Consider the following 17,963-nt stretch of genomic DNA (forward strand, 5'->3'; position numbering starts at 1 on the left):
ACTCATCTCCAGCCATGGCCATCCCTGATGCTTCAGAGGAAGGAGATAAAAAAAGAAGCCAGATCACACTCGGGCGGGGGTGGGGAGTGGCAAATGACTTCCTGACCTTTAACAGTGTAGCAACCAGCCTCTACTGCCCTGCGGCGCCAGATTGGATACCTACCTGTGCAGAGGTGACCAAGCCCCTCTGCCCTGTAGCTCAGGATAAAGATTAATTGGAGACTTGCCTTCCAGGGGAACGCGAGTATCCTTCCCTTTCCTTTATTCTGTGACCAAACAACCTGGCTATCCTATTGCTTCTGTAAGGACAGTCTCCTACACTAAGTATGTGTGGATTCTTTGGTTTCGATGGGCCAAAAGAGAGACAGAGCAGGGCTCTTGAAGGAGATTTTGTTTGCTAACCCTTGCTGAGAAGCTTTATGGCTTCATTTGAAATGTTCATGGATTTTGTTGCTATGAATTTGCAAGTTGAGAGCTTCCAAATGGCCTCCGAATAGCTATAACTGATGCCCAGGGTGGTAATACAGCAAACAGGAAGCATCCCAGGAGTACATTTTGTACTGTACTTGGGTTCTCCTGAATGGAACGACAGCTTCCGGACTGTGAATGCTGGGTTTTCAAAGACAGCAAAATGTGCATAAACAGAGAGTTAGGTCTGCGAAAGCGTGCATCCTACAGTAAAATTATTTTCAGCAGAGCAGCCAACTCAAATCAATCATTGTACTTCTGCAGTCTTCTGTGTCTAGTTTCCCAACTATGTGCTGTAACCTAGGAGTATCTTTCCGACTAAACTAAGTGGGAAAATTTCACAACTAGGTGCAGGCAGCTAATGACGCAACTCTGTACAGATGGCTGCACTGAAGAGACTGTAGTATTATTATGCTTATTCTGCAAGAACACTCTATACCTGCAGCACACGTATATGGGTGACCCCACTTTCTTATCCATAGTCCATAAGTTATTATGATATGTGGATGAAATTCACGCACGTGCACAGGATCTACAAAAGGCTTATGCACCACTTAAGTTTCACTTATGGTTGAAGTGTTTCATATGCACAGATCTTATGCTAGGGCAACAGAGGGCCAAGTGCATATGTCCTCACTGCAACAGCTCCTTTAATTTTTACCAATACATTTTTCCAATGTTGAGATACACATTGAATCAACAGCTGTGTTAAATCCCAGACATAAAGAATAATATTGAGATCAATGGCAGGTAACTAGAATTTGCCATATAACAATTAGCTCTCTGCAAATGATTTTGCCAAAAATTGTCTAAATAATTGAAAGCATGAACAAACAGCTTTAGTCTCTTACACATGCAGATACCCCTCTGAATTTTCCAGTAAAAAAAAACTACAGCAGCGGAAGAAAAATAATCTCTAAATGACAGCTGGAGGGAATTCTCATGTAGGAAAGCAACAGAAAATCAAATCACCAAGCACATGTCTAAATTTCCTTAAGTTACAGATCATTTTAATAAGTTGCAGCAGTCCTTAGAACTATCATATTAACAGATTTGTAACTTAGTATATATAACTATATATATATAGTTAGTTAGTTATAGTTATATAAAACTAAATTACGAATCTGTTAATATGATAGTTCTAAGGACTGCTGCAACATATTAATATGATCTGTAACTTAAGGAAATTTAGACATACACACACACAGCTCAGTTCAACAAACTCAATCCAACTCAATTCAAATATACCTAGAAGAGAGATGGTGACACAAATGGAAACAGGTAAAGAAAACTTTCACTAAAACATGTGAAGAAGCACTGGGGATTCAGGAATAAACATCGCAATGAATGGTTATATAAGGATACATGGAAGAAAATAGAAGAAAGACAGAAAATTAAACTAAATCAAGCAAAAACAAGAACACAGATACAGTGACTCCAGGAGGAATATGCCATAAAGAAAGAGAGGCTAAAAAGAGTGTTAGGAAAGACAAACAAGACTTTATATACAAAATGGCAGAGGATGCATAGATCACTGTAGCACAAAATTACATGAAAACACTCTGCAACATCACTAGACAGTTGTCAGGAAGAAAAGCAATACCAACCAACCAATTAAAGGCAATAAGGGCAACTTAAAAACAAAGTAATCAGAACAATTAAATACACGGAGACAGTACGTTAGTCAACTACTAAATAGCAAGTCAGTGACCAATCCCCCAGGTACAAAAGAAGGAGAAGATCGGGATGTCAAATTAAGTCCTAGCCGCAGAGCAGAAATAGAGAGTACAGTCAACGACTTGAACACAGTAAATATTTTGAAAGGCCTCTTACAAAAGATATGGGAAGAAGAAAAAATACCAAACAAATGGAAAAACGGTTATATAATGAAGCTACCAAAGAAAAGAAACCTCAGTCAGTGTAAAATCTGGAGGGGAATTCAATTGCTGTTTATCCCAAGTAAGGTATTTACACGTATTATTCTAGACAGAATAAAGAAATTGGTAGATTCAAAGTTAAGACAAGAACAGACGAGGTTCTGACAGGAGACATCATGTATACATCAAATAGTAACCCTCCATGTCATTGTAGAACTGCCAGTCAAATGGCAGTCACCGCTTTATATGAATCATATAATATCAGGGTTGGAAGGGACCTCAGGAGGTCATCTAGTCCAACCCCCTGCTCAAAGCAGGACCAATCCCCAACTAAATCATGAATTGTATAGCCTTTGATACAGTGGATAGAATAGTTTTATGGAAGTTGCTATGCCACTGGGGAATCCCTAGATTCTCTGATCAGTGAATCATCTAAGAACTTCTGGGTCCTTGGATTCCAGTGGGATAGTAAGCCATCCTCAAGACAAAAAGAAGAGAGGAAGAAAAATTGTTGGAAATGTTTTGTAATGCTACTGACTATGTCATGATAGGAACACCTTCTTGTGAAGCTATTTTGTGCTCCAGGGATGCAGGTGAAAATTCTTCTTGTCTTCACAAACTGTACATACAGTGCAGCCAAGGTGCAGACAGGAGAACCAAGATGCTTCTCTGTGAGTGTGCAGGGAACAGTTACAATAGTAAGAAACTGAAGCTGGTGCAACTTTAATTGACCTTTCTTCTCCCCTTGCAGTCATTCAGGTGTATAGAATAGCTCCAGCATGAGAAAAATGGGACATTTTACATCAATTCAGGCTAAATTCATATTTTCATCTGTATTGTTGTAGTGTTCAATCATTCCCTGAAAAGCATTTCAAGATGGGGGGGGGAACTGTAGCGTGGACAGGGACAAAATGTATTCTCAATACTCTAGAAGACTTTTCAGAATAAACTTGAATATAAAACTGAACATAATTGTACGCTGATCCACCATACGCAAACAATTTAATATTCATGTTTCCCCAAATGGATGTAAACACAAACAGACCGTGTAATTGTATGGTAACCACACAACCACTCCACTCAGAGCCAAGTTCTAAAGACTTCTGAACTCAGTTCCGATCTGGAAGGCACATGGAGTCTTGACATTCCCAAATTAGAAGAGGGAATTTGTGGAGGAGGGTTGTTGGTTTTTAAATGCTGGGAATGGCATTCCAAAGCCACAATACTGCAGACAGGCCAGCATGAGGCACACCTGAGCTTGGAATAAATGCTCTGTCTCTTGTTTCTACGTTGGTAGAGGCCAGCAGTGTCCACAGCTTCTAGTCAAGAAAGGATTGCCTTACCCTGATTCTGTACCTGACTCAGCAACCACAGTGATGGACTGTGCGTACTTGACACAGGATTTAGGATGTAAAGAGTTAGGCACGCAGATACTATGGTGATGAAGGCAGCATAAGAACCTATATAGAATACAACAGTATTGGGGAGGAAGTTTGACAACAGGTGCAAACTATGGCTTCCACCGAGTCCAACTCAAGTCACATGTAACACAGCTGTTCCTGCTGTTGGGGACATGACCAGTGCAGTGCAACAGCTGGCATGAGCCTGCCCATGTCAGAAACACAATTCTCAACACCAGCTGAGGGAGGCTCGGTTGTGGAGCCCTGTTTAATAAGTATATTCAGACATGATTCCTTTTCATAATGTAGTCACAGCCTGAAAATAGGCATGTATTGATTCTTCTCAGAGCCAAAGTTTGAAGGCCTTAAACTTCAACTCCAATTCAGAGTGAGGGGAAAAACGTTCCAGGACTGCCCCCCAATGCCATTTGGCATTCCTGACAGTTTTTAAGCTCATTATTCTCTCCCAGGAGTAGGCATAGGAGTAGAATTAACAGCCAAACAGGCTACATAAATAGAAACATCAACGGGGGGTGGGGGGAAAGACATACCAATATCATGTAAATCTGGGAGACCCTCTGCTGGGATGCCTTCAAGCTGAGCTTTCCATGTGACGTTCACCCCCAGTCGGTCCACACTCAAACACTCCACCAGCACAGCAGAATCATCGCAAACAGAAACTGAGCCCGGGTTTCCAAACGTATTTACCTTAATAATAATTTTTAAAAAGAGACAGATTTTAAGGTTTGCGGCCTTTTCACCCTCCCTGCTGCCTCTGTAGCAGAATATTTACACAGGCCTGTGCTCAAAACAAGCATTTGACAAGAGGAGATGTTTTCAGAATCATTTAAGTCCCATTTTTAAAATGACTTATGCATTGAGAAGCCTAAGTCCTATGGACTTTCAGTGAGAGTTAGGCTCCTAAGTGCCTAAGTCCCTTTTCAAAATGGACCTCAGGCTTCTAAATCACTTGGATGCTTTTGACATTTTTATCCAAGATCTTTTTTATATACAAACCAGATATTGACTCTAAGATGTATTGCGCTTACTATACTTATTGTATTTACTGTTACTTGTACCAGACTAAGACTGCTTAACTGATTTTCCTTTGTCACAATATCTGTGGCATAGACAACGCAACACACAGGAGATTTCACTCCCTATCTAAGGTTTTTGAACCGGGCCCCTCACCCTCATGTCTGAGTAATTTCCAGTTTATCTGACTGGCATGGCAAGGTTCCTAGTAGGCTCCATGGAATTTTCTTACCTTTTCTCTTTTCTGATGATACGCATCTCAGCCTTAGGTAGGTGCGGGGCTAAAACCTGGGTCCACTGGTTGCTGAGAAACTACCACATCAGTGCCACCCCTCAAGAGCTCTGGCAGAGTAGTGATTGACGGGCTATGAGCCTCATGGGGTCAAGCACCACAGGATATGCCACCCACAGAGAACCTGCCTGGCAGTGCTCCCCGGATTCCTGATTGGTCCAGGCACGCTACTGGAGGGGAAACCTGGAAGTTGTCTGTGCACCTAGCTAGATCCCCAGCTGGCTGCTATGACAGACCCTGTTCCTTCACCTTGCTTTGGTTTCTGACTTTGGCTCTGATTTCTGGCTTCCAACTCCAGCTCTGATCCTTGGCTGCAGCTCTACCCACTAGACCTAACTCTGTCTCCACCCACTAGGCCAGACCACTCACACCCCAGCTGTAACAGGATTCACTGGTATTGTGGGAGTGGACTGGAGGGGGTAGGGTAATTGTTGTAAATGTCATGCTGGTTATAGTAGAACAGGTCTATCAAGCAGGAAGAATCTGCAGCTTGACCTGAAGCTGCCCACCACAGTACAGCAACAATTTTAAGCAGCATTAATGGAATACTGTAAGTATCAAACTGGTTCATATTCCATATTTAATACTGATTTAATTTTGTATTGTAGGAAACCTTAACAGGTAAGAGACAGCAGAAGAACTGGAATTTTGCGTATGAAATGAAATAATTGTTATGCATGGTGGAGTGAAATTCACCCTTCTGCAAAGGGCTGTCATAGTGTTTATGTACCACTTAAGCAATGCATAGGCCTTATGCTGGTCTTCCACAAAGGGTTGAAGTTCACACAGTAGAAAGGGTTAACATAAGAGAAGCATATCATAGTTCGGAGAAAGCCACTGCACTGCACATTTAGGCAAGACCACCTATGAGAAAACATACTAGTAATGAAATGAAATTCAAGAATGGTCAATTTGACCCTGATTATCAAAATAAATGTCCTAACATTGAGATTTATTATAATGTGTAATGTTAGCTGATGCTGCATGAGTCAGAATATAATCCTGCTCACTCTTCTCCGTGGCTGAAAGTCTGTTTAAAGTCCTGGAAGTCTGTGGAAAAATTCAGACTCTAAATGATCACTGGGAGATTTTTGGTCTGTGAACAGCTGTAAATGGGTTATCTATAAGACCCCATATTTTTTGTCTCCACCTTTTCATGTCCAGAACATAAGATGCTGCACACTTTTTTCACCCATCCAGAAAAAGAGAAGTAAAATACCTGAATGTGACAGAAACCAAGGGCCTTCAATGCATCTAATATAAAGATCTGGAATGCCTGCAGTAAACCAGCGTAGTCAGAGCTGCAGGACTTCTCAGAAGGCAGCAATAGCTCAAAGTGTGTTTGAGCTTGGACATTCTGAAATAACTGGAGTTCTGAAAAAGAAAAAAGGGTGTTTAGTACCCTTAATATTTATGACACAACATGTACCAAAGCTGCCTTTCAAAATTACCTAGGTGAGGGGTATAGGAAAGCCATTGACACCACAAGCCAAGTTTTGATCTTGCATCAACCTCTGTTCTGCAAACACTAAAGTCATTCAGAACATGTTTAAAAATAAAGAGAGACAACTGCTTAGGCTTAGGATGAAAGATGGATCAAATTTTAGATTGAGACCAGAATCCAGATCCAAGTGTGTTTAACTTTTCATTTTATTTTTTGGGTGGTGGGCCGTGTGTGTGTGTGTGTGTGTGTGTGCGTGCTGGGGTGTGTGCTTTGTTGTGGGTAGGAATGTTTGAAACCAGCCTATTGTAGAGACAAGGGTCAGCTGCAAAGTTGAGTTCCAGATCTGATCCATATTACCTCAAACTTCGGTAGTGTTCAGCTTTGACATTTTGATCGGACCCCATTTCTGTCCAAATCATTGTCAAGGCCAGTAGTAAGAAAGAACTGGCCACATGAGTTCAGAACGACACATGCAGCTTCCAAGATACGAGGTGATTTTTATTCTTGAACACAACAAAAACACCACGCCGCAGCCAATGAAGATGGCAATAACCTTAGGGAACAGATTGCTGCAGAAAGACACAGAAGTAACAAAGTTACTTGATTATGCAAATAAACATTTGAGTTCTGCCAGATTCAAACATCTGGGACTCATCTGTTCTTTCAGAAGCAAGTGATTCCATCGGAGCCATTTCATGACACCCATGTCTTTTCACTTACAGAGAAAAATCTGCATGTAGATTAAATATCCATCTATTTATATCTCTATTATTACAAAATAAGAGGACTGTTCCAGGTATGGGAGCAGCTGAAAGGCAAAGTTGAAGATGAGGATGAAGACAGAGAGCAAGATCGACCTACTGCACATCTTAATTAGAAACCACAGATCTAATTACTTTCTCCTCTTACTGTAATTAAAATGAGGGCATCTTCTGTTAAATCTATTTACTTTCCCCTGCATCATCCCTGGTGAAGGTGCAGGAACTAAACATGGGTGGCTTCTAAACATTGATCTCTGGTTAAATAAGAGAACACTCCTCTGTAGCAGCTGTACTTACTCTGACAGCTTTGAGAGAGGGGGGGTTCTGAGATCCAACGGCGACTCTCTCTATCACACAGGAATGTCGCATTGGAAAAGGCGCTATGGAAGCCTTGACGACAAATCAGCTGGCACTTCTGAGAACGCTGGTTTTGATCAGAGATGTTTGCACAGAAAAGTGCTCCATTGACCACGTAAGACACATTGAAAGGCAGGAGGCATTGGGGACCTGGGAAGATAGGAAGAAAAGGAACATGTGAAAGATAAAACTATGAAACATTCATTCAGGATAAACTCTCCAAATAACCCTCATCACCTCCAAGGGGAGCACACACAGTGTGCTAGACCTAGGCATGTAGTTCCCACTGATGTCAATGGTCTTGATCCAATGCCCTTTGAAGCCAATGAAAGGACTTACACTGACTTCAGTGATCATTGGACTGGGATGTAGTCAGAGACTACTGCATGCATGGCTTGAAAGTATATTTGGCCATTAGAGTGGAAAGGCCTTCATATCAATTTCATCCAGCTCTCTTGACCTCCCATCAGAAAGCTCATTTGCTTGCCAAATATAGCTTGTTTTCCCAAACACTAACTGTGTCATAGCACCTCCTCTTCCTGTCACTCTTCAGTGCCTAACATTATGGTGTGGAGCAAAGAGAAGAATATCAGTTGCTCATTGTCTTAATTTCCAGCTCTTATGCTACTTTACAAGTTTCCCTTACTGCACCTTTTTAAAAAATGAAGTGTACTATATCTCAGTAAAAAGGTCATTGCAAGATTGCCTATCCTCTTAGTGATTCCAGATCAGCTCATAAGCCCAAAGCCAGAGGCCAGGAAAGGAGGTGGTTGCTTGCTTTACAAACTCCCAGAGCTGAGACTTCTGGAGACAAATACAATCGTCAGCACAACACCATCAGTTCTAACACATAACACAGGTAATTTCTATCATCACCAGTTTAACTGTTGTCATCGTAGGCGTTTAGGGCAACCTCTATTAATAGCTCTTCACACAGGTCAATGTAAAACCAATCGGTTGTCTTCTGTATTGCTCTAATATTTTTCACAACCAACAGGCCACATTGTGCTCTCATCTATACTGGCCCAGTACGGTTAATTCTAATGGGGTGTGCTGGTGTGTCAAGAGCAGAATTTTCCCCAAAGAACGTAACATTTGGAGTTGTTGGCTGTACTCCCTTTGTATTTTCTGTATCATATATAGGTTTCAACTTGGGTCCCTCATTACTGAGCCCAGTCAGTAACTTCCTTGTTTGGTCCAGCCTCCAGCTCCTTCCTCATTCTTGTTAGTCTGACCAGCAGCTCACAAGAGAAAGGGCGTGTTGTCATTCTTACATGTCTGAAGCCCATTTGTTGTTGTTGGAGGAATGAACAGTGCCTTTCACCATCCATCCCGTCACTGGCAATTCATCCCTGTGGCTTAATGGTCACTAAATAGAATGTTGACTTCTCTCTCCCCAGCACTTTTAACGATCTACCTAGGAAAGTAGTCACATCCAGGGACTTGCGTCTGAATTTACTCAGGGCATTCCGTCTCTCTTTCTGCCCCACTCCATTTATCAGTAGTGGAAAGTTGGAATGTGGATGGTGCAGAATATGAAGAATACTTGGAATTAACATGACATACACATCAACAAGAAAATATTGGATTCTATCAAACTCTATTATATGGAGGCAGAAAATGAGCTATGGGAACCCAGCTATTATGGAACTGATTGGTCTAATAAAAACCATATTGTATTCAATGTGCACTTGAAAGTTACTGCTGTCTTTTCTGATATAGGAATATGGATTTATTGTACTCTCCCACTATTCATCTGCTGACAAGCCATCTTCCCATCTTGGAAATATGTCCAAGGTAGAGATAAAGACTTGGGCTACTTCTCAGGCCTATTCCAGAGCTCTTAACAACAAGGAGTTACAGGCTGGATGGACAAGCCACTTGTAGGAATGTAAGAACCCCCTGAACCTTCATCCTAAACTCTAACCAAAATGTTTAAGTGCAAAAACATTCCATTAACGTTTTTTTATCCTTTTTTTAATTATTTTTTTCTGCGCTTCCAGAAATAGATGTGACAAAATTCCAGGAGAAAGGTTGTTCTCAGGGTATCTTCATAACCTGACCATAACCAGAAGGTAACAGAAATCTTGCAAGAAAACCTATTCTTGAGATTTTACAATACGTCTTTCTAACAATTTGGGGCTGGAGAAGTATCTAAATCATGAATTGTTACTGATCACTCTTGTGCCTGGATCCATTAGAGATGGAGAAAAACCTAGTGGGCATTGAAGCCTCCAAAATTGGAGCCTAGCACCCATGCAAAACCTGCCAACATCTTCGAGTGTAGCTTCTGAAGTCCATTTTCAGCCCATACTCAGGGAAAACTACTATTGACCTTCAATGGGAGAAAGGACAGAGAAAGGACTTCAGAATTAGGATCTAGTTTGGATCTTCTCCACTCGTCCTTTCTGCCAACTCATGCTCTTCCTGGAGCCTGTCGAAAGCTGTTCCACCTTTCCCTGCTGCTCTCCCGGCGCTCTCAAAGCATCCTGGCTTCCTAGGCTCCCTAAACGTCATGATTTCTCACAAGATCTCTCCTACAGAATGCTCTGTTGCTGCAATGTAATATAGTACATTCGCTTCCAAGTTTCCAAGGATTCATCCATGTGACTAACATACATTGCAGCAGCCCTGTGTTGAAATAGTTAGATATGGGAGAACTCTGCAAATCCCAGAATCACATAGGGAATCCTAAATACTTTCTTGTAGGTTGGTCTTTTTAAATCTACCAACAACATTCATTTCAAAAACAGAACAAAGAGCATAAGACTATCCAGCAGGGGATAATTCTGGCTGTAAAGAGATTTTTCTAGATCTAATTTCTGTGAATTTATCATTGCAATTTGGACCATATTATTGAAAAATGTTTAATTTGTTCCGCTTCAATTCAGTGATGGGGAATCTATTATAGTTATTGGAAATTAAGTTTATCCAAACCTCTCTGAAATCATGCTGGAAATCTTGACAGAATTGCAGATCTTTGTGGCTTTGGTGATGCAGGAAATACACCGTGAACATGTAGTGTTTTGGCCAATATACTTTACCATCCTGGTCAAAGCCCAAAAGTAGGAATTGCAGAAATACACCTTTTTTTCCCCAGCCAGTTAAATTTTTTTCACTCCAAGGGCAGGCTGAGACTGGGCTCAGTTCAAGTATTGGGCAAAGTGTTCAGGGTGGTTCTTAGATTAGCATAACTGACTCATCTGTCTTGACTATTCTTTATCACTAAGATTGGCCACTGAATCCAAAAGCCCTCTCCCCTGTTCAACCTAACAAAACCCTCTGAACTTTCAGGAAGTTTGGAAAATGTGCCCAGCCTGGCTGGAGCCTCTAAATACATATTTAAATAAAAATAAATCTCTATAATAGATTGAACAGGAACCTTAAATCTCAACACAGCTAAATGTTGGGGAAGTTTAGATCAGGGTCCTGTTCTGGATCTGAACCTTGTGTAAAAGTTATTTTGACTGTTGCCACAACTCACTTTCACATGCTGGCCTTTCTCCTCTTACTTGTGTTCCAGGCACCTCCTCTCCATTCTCAAAGACACACCAACAGCTTTCCTGATCCTGGTCGCACTGCACTGGTGAGAAGTTCCCATTGTCCCCTTCACACTGAGGGATGTATCCTTTGCCAATTTCTCGTGAGCGAACTTTGGACTTCAGCATACTACAGAAAACAGGACCTTTAAAGACAAGAGATTGATTACAAGGGAAAGAAGAGCAGAAAAGGAGAAACTCTGAGCAACTACAGAAATGAACCTCAGTAATGTCCAGTAATTGTCCAAAACACTACATCTTACCATAATGGTACTTTAAATTTGGGGCTATTGCTGAAGGAAACAGAGAGATTATAATGGACAAATCGTCATGAGACCATAGTTAAGTTTGTATCAGTATAGATATACATGGGACTTTATTATCTCTACAAAATGCTGCCATTTTGAACCATTAATATGCAAGCTATCTGAATCTTCATAAAGTGGATCTTGTATAAATACGGTACTGATGATACTGATATTTGTTCATATTTAAAACAGTTTTGCTTTAACTGTGCTTGAGCACTTTCTGTGTTCACTTTCCATGAGTATTCCCAGGCTGAACTGGTACAAATAGTTGAAATCTCAAAATTTTGTGCAAACCAATAATCAAACTTTTTTGGATCATGTCAGTAAAAAATGTTTCATTTTAATCATTTCAAAATGTTACATTTTGATTTTGACCTTTTTATATATTTAACTTATTCTTTTTTTTTAATCCTTATTTTAGTATAAAGAGGCTTGGAGGGAGTAGTTTGTTTATTAGTAAATATCAGTCAACATTAATTTCACAAACTTATGAAAAATATTTCCATCAATAATAATCAAAATTTACAGATAGTCAAAGTAAAAAAAAAGGCTGCTTGAGAACCTTTTGGAGTCTGATTTAAGGATATTTACTTTGTACACTTTGACATAGGATGTTGACCATTTGTGTTTTTACAGAGCTTTAACTTTTTGAATTTCAAAATCTACTGTTATTAAATAATTATTGTCTGCCCTCTCATTGCCTCACTCACACACACCATAATTTACAGCAACTATGAACATTTTGACTGATTAAAATTTTGATCAAAGATAGACATTGATATTATCCATCAAAATTATACAAAAAATAAAAATCGAATTCTGTCAAGCCTAAATATAAAATAATTAATTTTTTCAAACAAAAAGTCATTTTGAACCAAAAAAAATTAATTTATCATTTTGGAAATGTTTCATCAATTTCAAATTTTTGTTCCCCAGATTTATTTGTTTAATTATTTTGAACCTGGAGATCCATGAAAACCAAACCCAGGGTTCTGAGTTCAATCCTTGAGGGGGCCATTTTAGGGATCTAGGGCAAAAATTGGGGATTGGTCCTGCTTTGAGCAGGGGGTTGGACTAGATGATCTCCTGAGGTCCCTTCCAACCCTCATATTCTATGATTCTATAACTCTTTCCTGTGAACTGTCTTGGTTTTGACAAATTGGCATTTTCTGACCAAAATATTTCATTAGAAGATTCCCAACAAGCTCTATTTATTAACACTAATACACACAAAAAATCTAATTTTAATCTCCCAACCCTGCCAACACTTATGAACACGTAACCATACACTCATGAATAGTTCCAATCAACTCAATCCCAGCTTGGGGCAAAGTGTTCAGCCTGTTTCTTACTCAATGGGACTGACCATGTACGTAAAATTACATAGATGTAAGATCTTGCAGAACTGGGAACTAAGCTTGTACTCTTGCATATGTAAATTGTGTATATTCACAATCCACTGATAATGAACAGTCTGAAAGCAGAAATTATTCACAAACAATTTCAGCGAAAAGAATAAATTCAAGGGTTTTACAATCTTTTTTGTGGACAATTTGCAAACATAAAAAAGCAAAATTTGTTAAATAAATTATTTGTAAAGATTTATTCAGCCAGTAGCAAGACGTATTGAAGGCATCTTGAAATTTTTTTAATAAAAAAACTAAATGTATTTTAATGTACTGAAAGCCCTAAATGGCACAGGCAAAAGGGACAGATTCATACCTGTCTTTTAAAAACATAAAAGGTTCCCAGATGTCCAAATAGGCCTGTTCCCTATTCCACTGAGCTACAGGGCACAATTTTGGGGTGTCATAGCAACTGTGGAATCTCACGAGCCTGGAGCTTGTTGAGTTTCAAAATGGTTTAGCCAGCAAGTTGGTGAATACCAGTACTTACACTGGGGGCTGCCATCTGAATCCTTGCTGCTGTGTTGTATTATGGCTCCTGACGTGGGATCCACACACCAAGTATCTGTGTCTGATTTCTGTAGCATAGTATATTCTCCAGTCTAAGATGGACAAATTACAATGTCACTATAGGATGATGTACTTTACACAGAGATGTTGTTAACACGCAATGTGCAACAGAACTCACATTTCAAAAGCCTTGGCCATAGAATCATAGAAATGTAAGGCTGGAAAGGACCTCAAGAGGTCATCAAGTCCAGCCCTCTGCACTGAGGCAGGACCATGTAAACCTAGACCATTCCTGACAGGTATTTGTTCAACCTGTGCTTTAAAACCTTCAGTGATGGGGATTCCACAACCTCCCTTAGAAGCCTTTTCCAGAACTTAACTACCCTTAGAGTTAGAAAGTTGTTCTTAATATCTACCCTATCTCCATTGCTTCAGATTAAGCTAATTATTTCTTGACCTACCTTCAGTGGACATGGAAAACAATTGGTCATCAACTTCTTTATAAAAGCCCTTAACATATGTGAAGACTTTTATCAGGTCTTTTCTCAACACAAACCATGGCCAGCTGTCCTCATAAGTCAGGTTTTCTAAACCTTGTATCATTTTTGTTGCTTTCCTCTGGACTCTTTCCAAGTTGTCACATCTTTCTTAAAGTGTGGCACCCATAACTGGACACAGTAATTCAGGTGAGGCCTCACCAGCATCAAGAAGAATGCTACAATGACCTCTTGAGTCTTATGTCTTAGTCCCGTGGGGAGCGATGGGGCTCCAGCCCCACAGTTCCACTCCTGGTTTCAGTCCCACGGGGGTGCCAGGGCTTGGGGCATGGGTTTCAGCTGCAGGGCCTCACAGCCCCCTGAAACAGCTCACAGCCCCCCAGGGGGCCATGGACCCCTGGTTGAGAACGTTGTTTTATGTTTCTTGTGCAAGCAGAGTCTGAATGAATGCTTCCCTGACAACTAGCTGGGAGGGGGAATGATTTGGTTGTGTTTATTTAAATCCATTTGCTCCTGCTCTGCCTACATATTCAGCAGATACGGTGGTGTCAAAGTGATCAACTTTGGCTGGTGTTGGGTACAAATCTCCTTATTACTGAATGCAGGGGTAGTGAAATATGGTTGCCAATGTTGTAATTATTGTAGGAACAGAGGAAAGCAGGACTATGCTTTACCTGTCCCAAATGAGGAGGCCACCTTCAGTTGAAAGAACCTCGTTAAGCCAGGGGTTCACATGTCAGAGCCCTGTGAAAGTAAGAGGGCTGGGTACAGGTATATCCAACCAGGAGGCTGCACTCATCAAGGGTTTAACCTGTTCCTCCCCACTGTTCAAAGAATAGAGCTAAATAGGTGTCATTAGGAGCCTCTTTGTTATGTTAAATGCTCAATCGGAGCTGAAATCACTTGTGGTAAGACTAGGAGTACTTGTGGCACCTTAGAGACTAACCAATTTTCTGCCCTGCCTGCTAAGAGCTAAAAAACATTGAGAGCTGAAATCACTGGAGATGGGGCAGTGTTTCTGTCCAGTCTGAACAGAGCTGAACATTACTAAGAGACTGGAGCGCAAAGGTCATAGCAGAGAGGCAGGTGGCAGCAGAAGGTGACTGACAGTCAGCAGGTGAACAAGTGGCTAATGCCACGGAGAGGCACAATGAGCGGGCAGCAGGCTGGTGGAGAGGTGCGACAAGAGCAGCGAGCGGGTGGCCAGCAGGGCGGCGGTGGAGGGCCGTGACGAGCAGCCAGCAGGGCAGCTGGTGGAAAGGCCCGGCGAGAGCAGTGAGCAGGCGGCTGGTGGAAGCAGCAAGCAGGCGGCCAGCAGGGTAGCTGGCAGAGAGCGAGTGCCCGAGCAGCAGAGTGAATAAGGTACCTCTTTACGCCACCTGTGGGGGAGGTGAACTCTGCAGATGTACCTCTGAACTCTGGGTCTGCACTGACCAAGGACAGCAACTGTTAGAGGGGTGCAGAGAAGGGTCGGGCATGTGAAAGGGACTTTTGGGTTTCTGGACTTAAGAACCTGAGGGGGAAAGGACACTGCCCAACCTACTTGGGGGTGGGTCTTTTACTCATGGTTTATGTTTATGCAAGTGGGGAAGTATTGCCTCTCAGAGGTTCCCAAGGGGTGGTGTATAAATTTCCCAGATTACTTGGTGGGCGCTCAAGCCGGTTCTGTGTTGTAACAGTGGAAAGGAACCCCTAGATATTGAACACAGCCCTGGTTGCTCCTGGCTCCACCTGGCAGAAGGGTTACTTTCTAGGGGTAACTCATTATGGGCCTTTCTGATTAGGTTCCTATATGCTGGTGCTATCCTTTGTAATTCTCTTTAGCAATTCATCCATGTTTCCACTTTAGAAGTTTCTGATGGAGCCATATTGGCCTCCTTTTATTCTTCCTGTTTTTCCTTTGCATCAGGATAGTTTGCAGTTGTGGCTTTAATAGTGTCTCCCTGAGAAACTTCCTGCTTTCCTGAAATCCTTTATCCCTTATATTTTCTTCCAATGGGACCTTACAGTGAAAAACATCTTCCAGTTTCATGGAAGAAAGCAGTGACAAGATGAACCACAAAAATCAAATTAAAGCTGCTCTTAAGCCCACAAGCTTGATTCAGCAGAGAAAACTGGGCCCTGAGAGAAGCAGCACTTACCTTTACAAAGAATTCATATGGAAATCCTATAAAAGCCTGGGTTTAAAATTACATTTTATCCTTTGTCCCCTTCTTCAAAGCCCCATTTGGATCATTGTCATATAACTAGAAAGCCCTGCGGAGCCTGTCCTGGGGCCAGACAGAACTGATTTTTGTCTCTGAGGCCCAAATCTTCCCCTCCATTGGAAGAAATCATCGGAAAGTTCCTCTTAAAATTCAGTTAACTGAATAGTGTCATTTAGGCACATTTCTTCATTGGGGCCAGAGCAGAGTCACATTGTCCAGGGAAAGCTTCATCCGGAATGGCAGCTCAGGAGACACGGTCTCCTCCCCAGCACATTAAGCCATCCTTTAAGGAGGGTGACACCTACTCTCCTTTGGGCACAGACCCTGCTCAGCATCCTACCTCCATGCCTCCACCTGAAGGGTGATGTGAACCCCCGGGGGTGTGTGGCAGAAGCGCCTCAGCACAGGAACTGCAATTGCCTATGTCCTTGCCAGGGCATTAAACAAGGTACAGAAGGCTCAGTTTGCCCCTTCTCTCCCCATCCCCCAGTTATACTCATTTACCTCAAGACAGGAGGGGATGAACAAGTCTGCAGCAGTAGCGCTGAGCTCTGAGCCGCTCTGTTTCCAGCTGGAAATTAACGCATTGGCTCGAGATCGCTGACATGATGTCTGGCCTTTGAGAGAGAAAATGTACGGCTGCATGAAGGACATAAATCTGATCTCCTCATGCCTTCCTGAATGAGGCAGCATATGACTAGAGCAACCATATGTCCTGTTTTGGCCAGGACAGACACTTTTTTAAGTTCTGTCCATCCTGACTTTTTTGGCAAAAGTGATCAGTTGGCAAGAGCAAACAGGACAAATGCCGCGTTTGACAAAATGTGAAGTGTGGAGGAATGTGTGGTGGGCGAGCGGCAATGCCAGCCCTGTGCAAGGGGGAGGCAGGGCTCAGACAGGGGGCAGGCAGGGCTCGGGTGAGCAGCAACCCCAGCCTCATGCAGGGGGGCAAGCAAGGGTTGGGCAAGCAGCTTGGGCCAGCCCTGGCAGGAAGTGTGTGTGGGGGGGCTTTGAGCAAGCCCCACACAGTGTTCCCCGTTTTCCTTTTGGGAAATATGGTCACCCTAAACATCTCAGATCTCATACACATCTTCATTGTACTATCCCATGGTCTCAGATTGGCAGCTGCCATGTGAATGCTTTGTTAAGTGTTAATTCTGCCTCCTATATTAGCAAACGTGGCAAACAAACAAGGACAAAGTGGTAATGGGACAAATTCATCCCCCAAATAACTTCATTGACTTCTGGTGAGTTGGCCCAATAATCTCTGCTGGCACCTATTCAAAGAAAATCAGAACCTACAAACACATGTCTTGGAGCTGACCAAGAAACTAAATCACAATGAATGGAATCATAAGAGAAAATATTCCAGGTTTTTCAAATTTTATGTCTCCTGGCAGAAAACTCAGTATTATCAGCCATGCAATATGGAAAGACCAAATGTGTTTCACCCAGTTTAAAAGTGGGAAAAGTAACATGGTTCCTAGATATTGAAAGAATTTGAGAGGTCCTACAGAAAAGGAATGCATCTCAGATGCAAAAGAAATTACACTCTGTTGAAACAAATCTATAGCCACCTAAGTTTTCATTATTATCAGTGTTCTGCAGACCATGCCACCTGCAAGTTCACAACAAGAGCAGTGAGAGAACTCAAATCTGTATACTCCAAAAGCTTATGCCTTTTCCATTCGAGTTACAACCCCCATTCAGTAAAGCACGTAAGCACATGATTACCTTAAAATATGTGACAAGTCCCATTGAAGTCAGGGACCTACTCACGTGCTTAAAGTTAAACACATGCTTAAATGCTTTGCTACATCAAGGCCAAGAATTGCTATTTGATGTTAGCAGTAAAGGGCCTC

General features: G+C 41.8%; 1 protein-coding gene across 1 annotated transcript in view; it reads right to left on the reverse strand.

Annotated features, from left to right (window-relative positions):
• TG (thyroglobulin) overlaps positions 1 to 17,963 on the reverse strand; it is a 204,143-nt gene that overhangs the window by 158,885 nt on the left and 27,295 nt on the right. The window contains exons 14-19 of the mRNA XM_073335054.1: positions 16,606 to 16,718; positions 13,378 to 13,489; positions 11,119 to 11,319; positions 7,575 to 7,784; positions 6,292 to 6,446; positions 4,297 to 4,453 (exon numbers count right to left, since the gene is read on the reverse strand). Of these exons, the coding sequence (XP_073191155.1) occupies positions 4,297 to 4,453; positions 6,292 to 6,446; positions 7,575 to 7,784; positions 11,119 to 11,319; positions 13,378 to 13,489; positions 16,606 to 16,718 (948 nt within the window). The remainder of the gene's footprint in view (positions 1 to 4,296; positions 4,454 to 6,291; positions 6,447 to 7,574; positions 7,785 to 11,118; positions 11,320 to 13,377; positions 13,490 to 16,605; positions 16,719 to 17,963) is intronic.

Source organism: Lepidochelys kempii, chromosome 2 (assembly GCF_965140265.1).
Source record: "Lepidochelys kempii isolate rLepKem1 chromosome 2, rLepKem1.hap2, whole genome shotgun sequence".
NCBI classification, from domain to species: Eukaryota; Metazoa; Chordata; order Testudines; family Cheloniidae; genus Lepidochelys; species Lepidochelys kempii.